General features: G+C 37.4%; 1 protein-coding gene across 1 annotated transcript; it reads right to left on the reverse strand.

The window, feature by feature from the left end:
- Positions 1 to 13,316: 13,316 nt before the first annotated feature.
- LOC130590440 (secreted RxLR effector protein 161-like) lies at positions 13,317 to 14,283 on the reverse strand. Its single transcript, XM_057392876.1, has 2 exons — positions 13,583 to 14,283; positions 13,317 to 13,413 (listed from the first exon to the last, which is right to left on the reverse strand). The coding sequence occupies exons 1-2, from the start codon at positions 14,281 to 14,283 to the stop codon at positions 13,317 to 13,319; spliced, it is 798 nt and encodes a 265-aa protein (XP_057248859.1).
- Positions 14,284 to 15,629: the final 1,346 nt, after the last annotated feature.

The raw sequence follows: 15,629 nt of genomic DNA on the forward strand, positions 1-15,629 counted from the left end.
TCTGAGAAGAAATAAAACACTCATCAGCAGTGAAATGCAAGGCACAATGCATATCTATACATAACTTGTGTACAGATATAAGGTTGAATTGGAAGTCAGGGACATGAAGCACATTATGAAGAATAATGTCTTCACTGAGTTTAACAGTACCAGCATACCATTAGGTATGGTAATATAATTGTCAGATGCATATAATTTATGATAGTCAGAGAAATAAGTTAATTCAGAGCAAATGTGGTCAGTGGCACCACTATTAAGAAGCCATTTAGAATCAGAATAAGAAAGAAAACATAAGCTGTTACCTGCCATTATAGCATGGCTAACAGTGTTGCTTGAGTGAGGTGTTTGCTTTGAAGTTTTCAGCATGTCCATGAGTTGATTATATTGTTCCATAGACAAGGAGGGACCAGGTGCATCAGGTGTATGATCTATGTCCATGTGAACAGCTTCAGAAGAAGACACAACAGCCACCTTCTTGTCTTTAAAACCTTGAAAATTGGCAGGATAGCCATGAACTTTAAAACATCTGTCAATGCTGTGTCCTAGAATCTCACAATGTGTACAGTAATATTTAGATCCTGGTTTGGGATTCTTAGAACCACCTCCTACTGAAATCTTGGAAGAATTGATTGACTTCTTGAAGCTGTTGTTGTTATACTTCATATAAGTACCAGAGGACTTATTGTCAGATTGTCTTCTTTTATCTGCCATTAGGGCCATGGATTCAGAGTGTGATGTTGCAGAGAGTTCCCTATATTTCTCTTCTTGAGCAAACATTCTATAAGCTTCTGTGACTTTAGGAAGTGTCTGCATCATCAGCATATTTCCTCTAATAGTTGCATACTTATCAGAGAGTTTCATCATGAATTGCAATACCATTTTCTCCTGATGTCTTTCATATTGTTTATTGGTCAAATTGCAAGAACAATTATTACATGTGCAATAAGGAAGAGGATGAGCTTCATCAATAGCATCCCATACTGACTTGATGTTAGTAAAAAATTTAGAAACAGACTGATCATTTTCTTGACATATGTCAGATAATTTCTGTTCCAAGGCATAAATCTGAGTTAAAGAAGTATAGCCATAACGTTCCTCAAGATCTAACCATATCTCTCTAGCTGATCTTTTGAACATAACTCTGACAGCTATACTCTCATCAAGATTATACAATAGCCAGGAACAAACTAGGTCATTACACCTAGACCAAGCCTTGAATTCAACAGAATGTTCATCAGCAGGAGGTTGGTAGACTCCATTAACAAATCCAGCCTTATTTTTAGCAGATAAGGTCAAAAGAATAGCTCTCTTCCAGCTTGTATAGCCTTCACCATTGAATTTGAAAGAGACTAATTGTGCTGAGTTTGCATCAGATGGATGAATGTAGTAGATACTACTAGGATTCTGATTTAAAGGTAATGAAGGTGGTGTATTATTGGAATTGTTTGTATTTTGTGATTCAGTGGACATGATTGAAGAAATATGAAGGAATTTGAAAGAATTTGTGTAGAATGAAGAATGAAGCAAGAAGATTATGGAATTGAGAATCTCAGAATGAATATTTCAGAATCAAAACACTTCAACAAACATCAATTATGCAAAGAATACATCATTTCTTGCATATGAAATGTATTTCATCAATTAATCAGATTCTAGGGATGATTTTGATAGAAAATAACACATTTCAATCAGATTTCAGCAAGAAACATTCAGAGAAATAGAAAGAAGAATAATACGACACCTGAAACGAAGATTTCCAGATGAAAAACTAAGCTGAAATGGAGAATTTCAGCTTGAGTAAACTCTCAGATATCCAGAGATTTGCAGAAACAATGCGGAATTTTCCAGATTTTCAGCAAGAATTTCCCCAGGATGCGAGCATTTGCTCTGATACCATGTTATTTTGTGAACCTTACTTCATTATTTCAGAGAAAGAGAATGTAGAGAGAGAAAGAGAATGTAGAGAGAGAAAGAATCTAGAACTCTTGTATTGTATATTATGAAAAATTATAATGAATAATAGAGAGAGGTTTTATTTATACAATAGGTTGTTGAGCAACATAACAACCTCTAACTAACCTCTAACTAACTATATGCTGATGTGGCAAACTAATATTTACAATACTAATCTCCAATAGTTTTCATTCTATATAGTTTCTCAGTAAAATTGAGGATGTTGATGATATATTTTAGAGAATATTGTGAGCATGCATGGACATTAAAGTTGTCCTTCTCATTTTATTATATTGTGAGCATGGACATTAAAGAGGGTCAGTTAATGGCGGCAAAGTGAACATTTCTTTTATCTTCATCAAGTTGAAAGAATCTCCGATGAGCATTTTTCTAGCTTATAGTTTCAGCAGACAAGATCATGTCTCATAAAATTGTTCTTCTCATTTTGTTATAGAGTAGTATTGTAAGTTGCCTTTCTGGTCGAGTGTTTAAAGAAGTTGTCACTTTTAAACTATAGATTTAAGGCTAAGGCGTAAAGGGGCTCTTTCTTGCCAGGTAAGTTTGCGTATATATGCTGCTCCCCTACTCCACCTTGCCCTATACTGGATGATTTTATGATATGGTGAAAATACACCTTTCACCTCTACTTAGCTTCATTTTCCATTCTTTTTCCTTTTCATGTTTCCTCTGTTTGTTGTCTGCTATAGTGTTTATCTTAGCACTTACTAATTGAACCGAACATTGTTGTGATGTAGACTGATCCTTGACGCGGAACCATATCATGCCGTATTTTTTGCTTGTGAAACTAATGCAACATCGTGTTGTTGTGTCGGGTACTTAGGTTAGACGGTAAGCTAATAGTGTATGTTTACCTTACTATCTCTTCTAATATATATTTTATTTTATATTGTAGGCTCACCAAGATATGAATACTCCACTGTCACAATATTTCATATATACTGGTCACAATTCTTATCTTACTTGAAATATACTAACCAGTGATTGTAGTGACGTTCCTATCATACATGCACTGGAAAAGGCTGTGAGAGTGATTGAATTGGATATATGGCCCAATTCTAATAAAGACAATGTTGATGTTCTTCATGGAGGGTATGCGTTTTCTTTCAAATTAAGAAGTCAAAAGTGATATTGATCATGTCATAGATATCATGCCAATAACTTAACCTTTAAAAATAAGCATGTTTAAATTTCTGACCTTTGCTCTGCTAAATTCATGCCCAGTAAACTCTTACCTTCTTTATAAAACTTTCCTTAACTCTTACTGTCTTTGGGTACTATTCATATCTGTCACGATGCGATGATGCAGGACTTCAACCAAGTGCTAATTCCTGAGAGCGGTCTTAGGTTTCATGGTGACTTTCTGTGAGACCCAGAATCCTGATGTTGGTTTTATGGATTCAATGTAAACAGTCCAAAACGAGACATTACCAATAGATGCAGAGGAATCATCTCCTGCTACTGGTTTGGATATTCTATTTCCTAGGAGTAATTATGTGTTACGGGAGCAGTTTTTTTCCCATGAGCCCATTGCTTGATATCAGAGAGGAGGTTGATTCAAGAACACCAGAGGCCAGCATTGCCATAGAGCTTGGAATAGAAAACGACAATGGTTGGGAGAAGTTGCACTATATGAATCCTCTAGCTGATCAAAAAAAATTAATTATGCTTATTACATGTGAAAAATATTAAAGTGTTGTTGTATTTCTCTCCTACTGTAGTGCTCCTATGTGTAGTTTGATGCCAGTGATGATCTACTTCTTGTCTGCATTTGTTGTAACTCAGTCAATATTTTCTCTATATTTGTATAAAAAACATAGTTTGCAATGAAAAATGATACTTACTTATATATATATATATATATATATATTATATATATATTATATATATATATATATATATATATATATATATATATATTATATATATATTATATATATATATATATATATATATTATAATATATATATATAAACTATTTGGGAATCTTTTTGAGACAAAATGCAAAAAAAAAAGGTTACAAAAGCTGCTGTTTTCATCAAAATCGCAGCTCTTTTTCCATTAAGGGTTGTGGGTTTTGAGAGAAACTACAACCCTTAATGAATAAAGGGTGACAGTTTTAATGAAAACCGCAACCCTTAATTATTACCCTTCAAAATTGTTAAGGGTTGCTACGCCAAGGGTTACGGTCAAAAAACGCAACCTTTAGACCACTTTTGACCGTAACCCTTAGTCTTTTTTCCTCTAGTGATTTTATGCTCTTATTTTTTAATTTGATATTTCTCTCCTACTGTTTGTTGGCTAAAAATAATGGTAAGATATACTCTCCATAGGAAATAAATGTGCAACACCCCAATAAAGTAGGAATAAATAAAAGAAACAGAGGGAGTATGTTATTTATATGAGCACCAAGAAATAACAATTCATATTGATGAAATAATCTTTATTAAGATATTTTATGGTTCCCGTCTATGTTTATAATTGAGTATTGTTAAGTTGGTTTTGTTGCATGATAAAGATGGTCTAAAGTTCATATTTGAAAATTTTAGTAAAAATTGACAATAACAGCTTGAACTTTAGATGATATTTTTTAAAAGGTCTAAACTATTAATTACTCTATGCAGGTCCCTATTTTAGGAGGTCTTAGCTTTAAGCAGACCTTAGTGACTTGAAACCACTGCAGGAGTCTAGCGAAGCTAGCATTCCTTAAGTTGACGCAGGCAATTTTTGAGGCTAGCCTGCTTACTCTAATGTAAGTTCCAAAGTCTAGTGATCTAATGTGCTTACTCTGAACGTACATTCAAAGTCCAGTTGCCTAGCCTGCTTGCCTTAAATTAAGTTCAGAGTCTAGTATCGCTTATTCCCCGGTCTTCCTTATTGTCTAGCCTACTTACTCCAAATGTAAATTTAAAGTTTAGTTGTCTAACCTACTTATTTTAAATGTAAGTTCAAAGTCTAGTGTCTAGCCTACTTACCCTTATGTAATTTGAAAGCCTAGTCTCCTACCACCAAAGCTCAGTTATTCAATCCAATATGTTTGCATAGCCCAGTCCATGTATGGTTAGTCTCATGTCTCTATCATAGTCAAGCGCACCTCATCCCAAAAACCATATCATTAACAACTAAATGTTAATTTGACATGATAGTACAATTTTGAGAATTGATGTTATTAATTGAGAGCTAAACAAAAGAAAAAAAAGGGGTAAATGTTCATCTTTATAAAATACTTGACGATGAAGATTCATAACAACTATCACTAGTGGAAAAAAGGGTAATGAATCAGGGCAAAATAGGGCTTAAGTACTGATCTGTAATGGATCGCAATGGGTGGAGAAAAGCTTGTAGAAGAACTCGATTGAATATCGAATCAACTATGCATAAACTGATCCATTGGGGTAAGAAAACTGGATTAGTTAATCAACTTAATCGATCATGTTTTCTTACCCAACCGGATCAATTAGTTAACATGGCACCACTTCCACTGCTTATAAATCCTTCAACTTATTTGGTGGCTTTACCAAACGGAACCAGTAATAGAAAATATGAACAAAAAAAATTACCAATCAGCAAAATATGGCAGAGTTTCTTTGACTCAGTTGTGGATTACAAAAAATCACAAAAAATCATTTTGTGATTAACCAGCAATAATATACGAAATTAAAAGAAATTACAAACAAACAAAAAATTAACCCTAAATAAGTTACAAAAACACAAAATTTATAATCGACCAAAGAAGGAGAGGCAAAGAGAAGATAAATAATAAATAATTAATCCATGTATAATTAACTAGAGAAATTAAAAAAAAATAAAAATAAAGTGAGACTAATATCAAATAAAATAAAAAAGGATGGATGCCCTAAAATTAATTGCAAATAAAATAAAGAGATGGTATTGTGTCAGACCGTCCGACCATAATCTTTGGTCTGACGACTTTCAGTTGGTTTTAATTTTTTTTCAGTTGGTTTCAAAAAAATTTCAGTTGGTTTCAAAAAAAATTCAGTTGGTTTCTATTTTTTTCAGTTGGTTTCAATTTTTGTTCAGTTGGTTTTAAATTTTTTTCAATTGGATGTAAGTTACCTCTAAATGAAAGTAACTTACGTCTAAATGAAAGAAACTTAAGTCTAAATGAAGGAAACTTCAGTCTAAATGAAAGTAAGTTACGTCTTAATGAAAGAAAGTTACGTCTAAATGAAAGAAACTTAGGTCTAAATGAAAGAAACTTCAGTGTAAATGAAAGTAAGTTACGTCGTCTAAATGAAAGAAACTTAGGTCTAAATGGAAGAAACTTCAGTCTAAATGAAAGTAAGTTACGTCTAAATGAAAGAAACTTAGGTCTAAATGAAAGAAACTTCAGTCTAAATGAAAGTAAGTTACCTCTAAATGAAAGAAGCTTACCTCTAAATGAAAGAAACTTACCTCTAAATGAAAGTAAGTTACCTCCAAATGAAAGTAAGTTACCTCCAAATGAAAGTAAGTTACCTCCAAATGAAAGTAAGTTACCTCCAAATGAAAATAAGTTACCTCCAAATGGAAGTAAGTTACCTATACAGAAAATCATGTGTTCTCTCTTCTTTGTGTTCAACATTTATTTTGGTCTCAACCACAAAAAATTCCAATTTTTTTATTTAATTTCTCTACCTTTCTCTCTCTAAATTATTTTCTCTCTCTCTATCTGTAAATTTCAAATGTTTGTTTCTGCAAATTGAAGTTTTAGTAGCAAGAATCTTGTTAGTTTCTTCAGATTTTCAACGACGGATTTCAACTTCGGTATTCTTCATTTCAGTGATAAAAGAGTACTAAAGAGGTAATTTATTCGAGATTTTTTTTTGATGATTTTTGTCTTATTTTAGTAACTACTGTATTGTTGTTGTTTGTGATTTTATTGTTGGTGCAGATTTGGTGGTTGCAAGTGCAGGAGAAGATAAGAAGATTGCACTTTGGCGTAAAAATTGGCAAAGTGCTGGGGGCTTGTTGTTGTTGGGTGGAGACATGAAATGAGGGGAGGTCCGATGGAAAGTATTGGATCAGACGGTCTGATCCAATACTTTCACAAAAACGGGATGAAATTAATCCATGAGTAATTAACCAACTAAATATCAAATAAAACAAAAAATTAACCCTAAGTCGCAAATAAATAAAACAAAATAATATACCCTAAATGATCTACATGGATAAATCCTCTTTCTCCCTGAGATATCCCCGGTGTCGGCATCCTCCAAAGTCAGCGGTGGATTACACCGTTAGAAGATCTCTTTCAGCAGTCGATATTGTTGTGCAAATCTAGGGTTTGTTGTTTTGTAAATCTAGGGTTTCTTGTTGCGCGAGTGATTATGATTAATCTTGAATTTGAGTTGCATCGTTAGAGATTTTGCGCGAAGTGGAATAAAAGTGAACAAACCAACCCAAATTGTCGTCCTAAGCCAACCTCGATTGCGTGGGTAAGTTGTATTCCTGAGCCAACCCTGGTATCCTAAATGGGTTTGGATCATTTGGGCTAGATGATCACGGGGAGTTGGCTAATGGGCCTAAAAATCGGTAGGCTGAGTAAGTATGGGCGCAGCAATAGGTGTTGTGGGCAAGGTTTTGGAGATTTGTGGGCTCAATATTTGTGGGCGGAGGAGAAAGTAAGGGCAGATTTTAATATGGTAATGGCGAATTAGTGGAGGTAGGAATGGCATCAAAGTTAAAATCATCCCCAAAATCATCATGTACTGAATCATCAAATGGCACCAAATTTTTGGGAACATGAGCAACATCATCCGGATTCATGAACATAAATACATCCTCAAAAAACATGACATCAACAGACACAAAGAATTCTTGGGCATCTACATCAAACAAACGCCATCCCTTTTTACCAAACGGGTAACCCACAAACACACACTTCCGACTACGACTTGCAAACTTATCCCCTTTAGTCTTATGGTTATAAGCAAAACATAGGCAATCAAAAGTACAAATAACTTCATAAGCCGAAGAAAAACCATAAAGAACATCAAATGGAGTTTTATTGTGCAAGAGAAGAGAAGGAGTGCGATTGAGTAAGTGAGTGGTAGCAAGAATGCTTTCACCCCAAAAATAAATAGGAAGATTAGCTTAAAAAAACCTTAAAGCACGCCAACATTTAAAATATGTTGATGTTTTCTTTCAACCCTCCCATTTGTTGAGGAGTGGTAACACAAGAGGTTTGAAATAGAATTTCAGTGGCATGAAAAAATTCAAGCAAACAATTAAATCAGTACCATTGTCACTTTGCACAACTTCAATTGTTTCAGAAAATTGTCTATCAATCGTAGCCACAAAACGCATAAACATTTGAAACACCCCAGTATTATCCTGCATCAAATAAATTCAAACAACTCTAGAAAAATCATCAGTGATTGTCAAAATGTAACGAGTACCACAAGAGGAAACATGCCTATAAGGGACCCAAAAATCACAATGAAATTTCTCAAATATAGTAGCATTATTCTCAATGGAATGTTTAGCACGAAAACATATGTCACATGCTTTATTCAAACTACCTTGATGATCACAAAGAGAAGGGAAATAACTTCACCACTTTCTCCGAGGGATGGCCCATCCGACGATGCCAAAGATAAAAAATAGAGGAAACAACATTATTCAGAGACACTGGTGGCACAATATCATCTCCGTTAATGTATTAAATTAAAGTACATCTTCTCTACATCTTTTTCCAATCAGCTCCCTCATGTGGTCTTATATAGTACACATAGATAGAAGAGCTAAATTGTACAATGTAGTTTAAATAATGAGTCAGTTGAGTAACAAAAATCAAACTCTAACTGAATCGAGGCACCAAAGAACAACAGTGAGAATAATATGATCAGACAAACGCACCAAAACCCTTTTGAGTTGCAACGATAGACTCCCCATTAGGAATACCAAGATGACAAGGAGAAATAGAAATCGAGTCAAACATCCGAGAAAACTCACCGGTAACATGATTAGTAGCACCACTGTTAATAATCCAAGAAGTGGAATCAACCTTACCACTCAGACGATCATCAGAAATTTTGGTAGAACCAAACAAACCCGCAAGAGCCTTCCATTGGTCGGGATCAAATAAAGTGGATGATGCCAAAACGGAAGACACACCTACAGCACCCGTGGTGTGAGCTTTAACGCCACCACGACCTCGACCCGAAGAAGAAAGAGGAGCAGCCTATGGCCGAGAGCCAGGACCCGAGCCCTTTGGCTCCCACCTTTCCGGATAACCGACCAACTCAACCTGCAACCTCATGCCCATGCTTCTTACAATGGAAGCAAACCAACAACGAGACAGGTCGTGGCCAACTTTGTTACAGTGAGTACAAGTTGGGCGCTCCGACATACCTCGGCCACGGCCTGTAGCAGTGCGGACCGCGAAACCAAGAACCTCTGCTCGTTTATCATCCACGACAGATTTAGAGGACCGAACACGTTCCTGTTGAATGACAAGATGATACGCGCGGTCTAAAGAAGGTAACAGATCTGTAGAAGGAATTTGAGAGCGCAACCCACCAGAATAATTTGTATAGAGTCCAATAAGAAAGTCATGGAGACGTTGAGTTTCATTATGCGTCTCATGTAAGCCATCAGCCGTACATTTAGAGCAACAGGAATAAGAAATAAGAGGTTCATGCCTTTTCAATTCCTCCCACAAAACATCCAGTTTACCATAATAACTAGAAACACTCATCGTCTTGGTCTGTACACATCTTACTATGACAGATTCTGAGTCGTGAATTTGCGGGCCATTAATGATTGCAAATCGTGTTTTAAGGTGATCCTAAAGCTTTTTAGCGTCCCGGAATTTAGTTAGCATACCTTGAACATCAGGGTCGATGGTGTTCATCATCCACAAGACGAACATTGCATTCACGGTAAGCCAATCTGCGGCTGTGTAGGGAGTGAGAGTTGCGGTCATCGTCCCATCGAAAAAGACGAACTTTCGGCGCGCTTCAAGCGTTAATTGAATATCTCCGGGCAAGTCGTCATAGTTATCAGCACGGAGTTGCGTTGGAGTGATAAAGTCTCCAGGTTGGTCGCCAATACCAAGAGAAAAAGGATGCGTGATGTCGATTTTTGTGGGGGTGGTCTGCTGCGGCTGTTCGTCGCCAGCCATGGTGATGAATTACGTTGGTAAAAAAAAAAATCAGAGCCTTGGCACCGATACCATGATAGGAATAGAAATAGGGTAAATCTTGTGATGGCTTTCTGTTGAGATTACACAAATATATATGATGTACATAAGGAAATCATATATGCAAAGAAATCTAATGAGAGTAAACTTTCCCTCTAACACAATATTTCCTAACAATTACTTGGTTTTCCTACGACAGCACAAAAACCTAATAAGTCCACACCTACAATTCTTTCTCAAACTAGCCGCAATGTTATAGCACACAATCAGGGGCCGCTTTTAGCATGTTCAACATGTTCCATGGAACAGGGCCCCTTATTTGTGAGGGCCCCAAAATAGAGAAAGTTCAAGTAGTAAAAAGAAAAAGTTTATCTACTTATTTGGACTACTTTTTTTTTCATAATATGATTATGTGAAGTATGGATGAGCTATTACATTATGGCATGTTTGGATTCTGGAATTTCATTTGAAATTCTGGAATTGGGTCAAATCACTTGTTTGGATCATCTAAGAATTTGGAATTGTATTTGGCCCAAATCCAAGACTCATAAGAAGTAAGGCATAATTGGAGAATTTGAAATCCAACCAAAACATATGTCATTTCAAATCCGAAAATAAGTGTCAGTTTATTTCTATATCCTCTCTCATCACTCTCCCCCTTCTTCTCTCTCCCACCATTAACAATACCATTACAAACATCTCTCATCACTCTCCCTCTTCTTCTCTCTCCCACCATTAACAATACCATTACAAACATGTTCAAATTATGCATTTGAAATTCCTAATTTTTCCCAAACAAATCATTTGGAGTTGAATGTGGGGATTTACAATTCTAGAATTGAAATTCTAGAATTGAAATGAAATCCATGTTCCCAAACACAACCTTATTGAATTCTTCAAATACGAGATCGCACAGGGCCTCTATATAGTTCGAGACGGGCCTGCACAACAACAAAAACAATAATCAGGTCGCAAACACTCTTAGCTTTTGTTTAATTATGTTGAGTTCGAGTATCTTAGATGGGTGAATTGAATCTGTATTCTTTTGGTTTAGGATATTGCAGAAAACAGAGGACGGGCCTCCGGCCTCACCAATATAAGCTATGAACAAAGAAAGTAATATATCTCTTGATCTTTTTCTTCTATATAAATTACTATTGCATCTTTTTATTACATACTAGTTATTAGTCCCGGGCTATGCTCCGGGTAAAAAAAAATTCATTTATTAATATTGTATTTTGATATGATAGTACTAAATATTACTTGGTCTAGTGGCTAAAATTTTGGTACATGAACTTGAGGTCATGGGATCAAAACCTATACTATGCAATTTCTAATTTTTTTATTGTACATGGATTACATGATCTAAAACTCCCTAGTGAGAGCGCCACGTGGCACCGTTTCTGGTTTACGCACGCCTTTTAATATATTAGTATAGATTATACATAATAGTCACAAAAGGCTTAATGATTTTTGCTTTATTTACCCAGGATCCATGATTCCACCCACATGAGTTTGGAGTACTTCGGAAAAAAATCAGATAAATAAAATTAAAATAGTTTATGCGCTAGGCATTATATAACACTTATTTAAGCATTCAAAAATCGGTTTTTCTAACCTATGCACCTAGTGCAAAGGTTAACGTTAATCTATTAAGCACATTAATTAACTCAATAAGATACACTCTCTATAATTATACTAAATAGTTAGTTTCCTTATTTAATATATACTTTATCTTTTTTTTAATCATATCAAAATCACGTAAACTACTGCTTTCTACTTTATTACTTCCTTCTCAAAGGTTATTTACCCTCAAAACTCTAGTTGGTGCCATATTTTTGCTTCCTTCTCAAAGTATATTTACAGTCATATATTCAGGGATACAGTAGCTTACAACCTTACATGTTCTAAAGACTATTGTTCGCATATCAAAATTTGGAATCTAATTGAAATAGATTTAAATCGTGTATTGACACTGTCATCGAGCATAGATAGCAACATGTAAGCATCATACAATCTCAATTTCCTTTCTTTTTTGTTTTGGTTCAATCATTGTTGGTTTGTTAAAATACTTCTATTTATTTGTGTGAAACGAGTGACTTGCGATCAACGCGAGTGGTGCGCCCGCACCAAGTAAAGGTGCGCCCGCACCAGGTCAGGTGCGCCCGCACCAGGGAGGGGTGCGCCCGCACACTCGTCACGACGGATTTTCAGTTGTTGAGGCAGAAGCAAATGGTGCGCCCGCACATTTGTCTGGTGCGCCCGCACCAGAAGCCGGTGCGCCCGCACCAAAAGGTGGTGCGCCCGCACCTATCGGGAATTCGGCTTTTTCCCGGTTTTCTGTTTCTCGTTTAATGAAGGGTTTAAATAGTGCCCTAATTGTACGCTTAGTTTTCTACCACAAATTAGAGAGAGAGATTAGAGAGAAACACAATAGAGGAGATTGGAGAGAGTCTTTGAGATTCAATATCATTGAATCTTGCCTATTGTACTTGTAATCATCTCGTTCATAGTGAAACAATCTTTTCCCCTGCCTTGAGGACGTAGCTATCAATTGATAGTGAACCTCGTTAAATCTTATTGCAACGGAAGCGATTATCAAAGCAATAAACTCAAGAAAGCGAATAAAGAACACACAAGTTTTAACGAGGTTCACTATCAATTGATAGCTACGTCCTCAAGGCAGGGGAAAAGATTGTTTCACTATGAACGAGATGATTACAAGTACAATAGGCAAGATTCAATGATATTGAATCTCAAAGACTCTCTCCAATCTCCTCTATTGTGTTTCTCTCTAATCTCTCTCTCTAATTTGTGGTAGAAAACTAAGCGTACAATTAGGGCACTATTTAAACCCTTCATTAAACGAGAAACAGAAAACCGGGAAAAAGCCGAATTCCCGATAGGTGCGGGCGCACCACCTTTTGGTGCGGGCGCACCGGCTTCTGGTGCGGGCGCACCAGACAAATGTGCGGGCGCACCATTTGCTTCTGCCTCAACAACTGAAAATCCGTCGTGACGAGTGTGCGGGCGCACCCCTCCCTGGTGCGGGCGCACCTGACCTGGTGCGGGCGCACCTTTACTTGGTGCGGGCGCACCACTCGCGCTGATCGCAAGTCACTCGTTTCACAAATCTCCACCTTGACTTGCATCTACCACACAACTCCACCTCAAAAAAATCAACCAAACATGTATTTCTTCAACAGTACTCGAGATACACTTTTCCCTCCTGCAGTTGCATCTTTAACCCGATGCCGGGCTTGCCCACTTTATCCCGGGGCCGGGATTGCCTCCACCTTGAGGCACAACCTCTCACAAGATCAAATGTGACTATCAACATTCAACAAGTCCAAGCAATGTTTGAACTTGCGAACTGGAACTGGCTTGGTGAACATATCAACTGGGTTGTCTTCAGTCCCAACTTTCTTCACCACTATCCTCTTCTCACTCCTCAGAAAATGGTACCTTACATCAATGTGTTTAGTCCTATCATGGTGGACCTGATCCTTAGCAAGACAAATAGCACTCAAGTTATCACAATACACAATAGCACGATCATGGTGAAGACCCAGATCACTAACCAAACCACGTAACCATATACCCTCCTTTGCTGCAGCAGTCAAAGCCATGTACTCAGCCTCCGTAGTAGACAAAGTCACTGAAGACTGCAAAGTAGCCTTCCAACTAACCACAGAACCTCCTAGAGTGTATACATACCCAGTCATCGATCTTCTAGTGTCTATATCACCTGCATAGTCCGAATCAGAATATCCGGTCACCAAACACTCAGTATCATTCCCATAAATGAGACCCACATCTGCCGTTCCTCTCAAGTAGCGGAAAATCCGCTTCACTGCCTGCCAGTGTTCCTTCCCTGGTTGAGTCATAAACCTGCTCACAACACTAACAGCATGTGCTAAGTCTGGCCTAGTGCAAACCATAGCATACATCAGACTACCAACAGCACTAGCATACGGAACCTTAGACATATACTCTTTTTCCTCATCAGATTGAGGAGAAAGCACAACAGAAAGACGAGCATTTGCAGCAGCAGGAGTATCAATAGATTTCGCAGTACTCATACCAAACCTGTCAAGTACCTTCAAGATATAACTTTTCTGAGAAAGGAAAAGTTTCTTCCGTCCATGATCCCTATAGATCTCCATGCCAAGAATCTTCTTTGCTGCCCAAATCTTTCATGTCAAACTCGGAACTCAGAAGCTTCTTCAACTTCACACGTCTGACTTCTTCTTTGCTGCAATAAGCATGTCATCAACATATAACAATAAGTAAATATATGAACCGTCCTCCACCTTGCTATGATAAACACAGCAATCATATGGACTCCTGTCAAAACCATGCTCAACCATGAAGCTGTAAACCTCTTGTACCACTGTCTAGGTGACTGCTTAAGTCCATACAAGGACTTCTTCAGACTGCAAGCAAACTTCTCTTTTCCTGGAACAACGAACCCCTCTGGTTGACTCATCAGAATATCCTCCTCCAACTCCCCATGTAGGAAAGCTGTTTTCACATCTAACTGCTCAAGTTCCAGATCAAAATGTGCTACCATTGCTAATAACACTCTAATAGAAGTATGACGAACCACTGGCGAGAAAATCTCATTGTAGTCGACCCCTTCCCTCTGACTGAACCCTTTTGCAACTAGCCTGGCTTTATATCTGACACTTTCACCCTCTGAAGTTCCCTCTTTCCTCTTGAAAACCCACTTGCAACCAACCACCTTACGACCCTGTGGTATCCTCACTAGTTCCCATGTCTGGTTCTTGTGAAGAGACTCCATCTCCTCACTCATAGCAACTAACCACTTAGCTGATTCGTTACTAGAAACTGCTTCCTTGTAGGACATTGGCTCTGGTGACTCAATATCTTCAGCTACATGTAATGCATAACCAATCATCTCCTCTACACAGCAGTTTGGCCAGGAACATTCCTGCCCTCTATCTGTTCAATCAGTCTCTGCGTCTTCTTCCTAGGTCGTTTCTGACCTTCAACAACAGTTTCCTCATGATCAGACTCAACATCAGCTGTTTCATCAACAACAGCTACATCCCTTGACTAGTCTCCACAATGGGAGAACTCACTGGAGCCTCATTATCCTTCCCCTGAGTTCGAACCTGTGGAGTAGGATCTGGAGCAACTACTTGCTCAGATCCTTCATCTGTGCTCTCATCAGTATCACCTGTAGGTTTGTTAGCAGATATAAACATAGTGTTTTCATCAAAAGTAACATCTCTACTAAGTATAACACGCCCTTCTGATGGGGACCAAATCCTGTAACCCTTCACACCATCTCCATACCCCAAAAAACAACCCTTCTTGCCCTTGGTTCAAGTTTACCCTCATTCACATGATAATAGACCATACAACCAAAAACACGCAAACCAGAATACTCAGCACTTCTCCCAGACCATACCTCATAAGGTACCTTGCAGTCAATACCTGTATGAGGACCACGGTTTATCAGATAACATGCCGTTTTCACGGCTTC

The sequence above is a fragment of the Beta vulgaris genome, chromosome 2, assembly GCF_026745355.1.
Source record: "Beta vulgaris subsp. vulgaris cultivar EL10 chromosome 2, EL10.2, whole genome shotgun sequence".
Classification (NCBI taxonomy): domain Eukaryota; kingdom Viridiplantae; phylum Streptophyta; class Magnoliopsida; order Caryophyllales; family Amaranthaceae; genus Beta; species Beta vulgaris.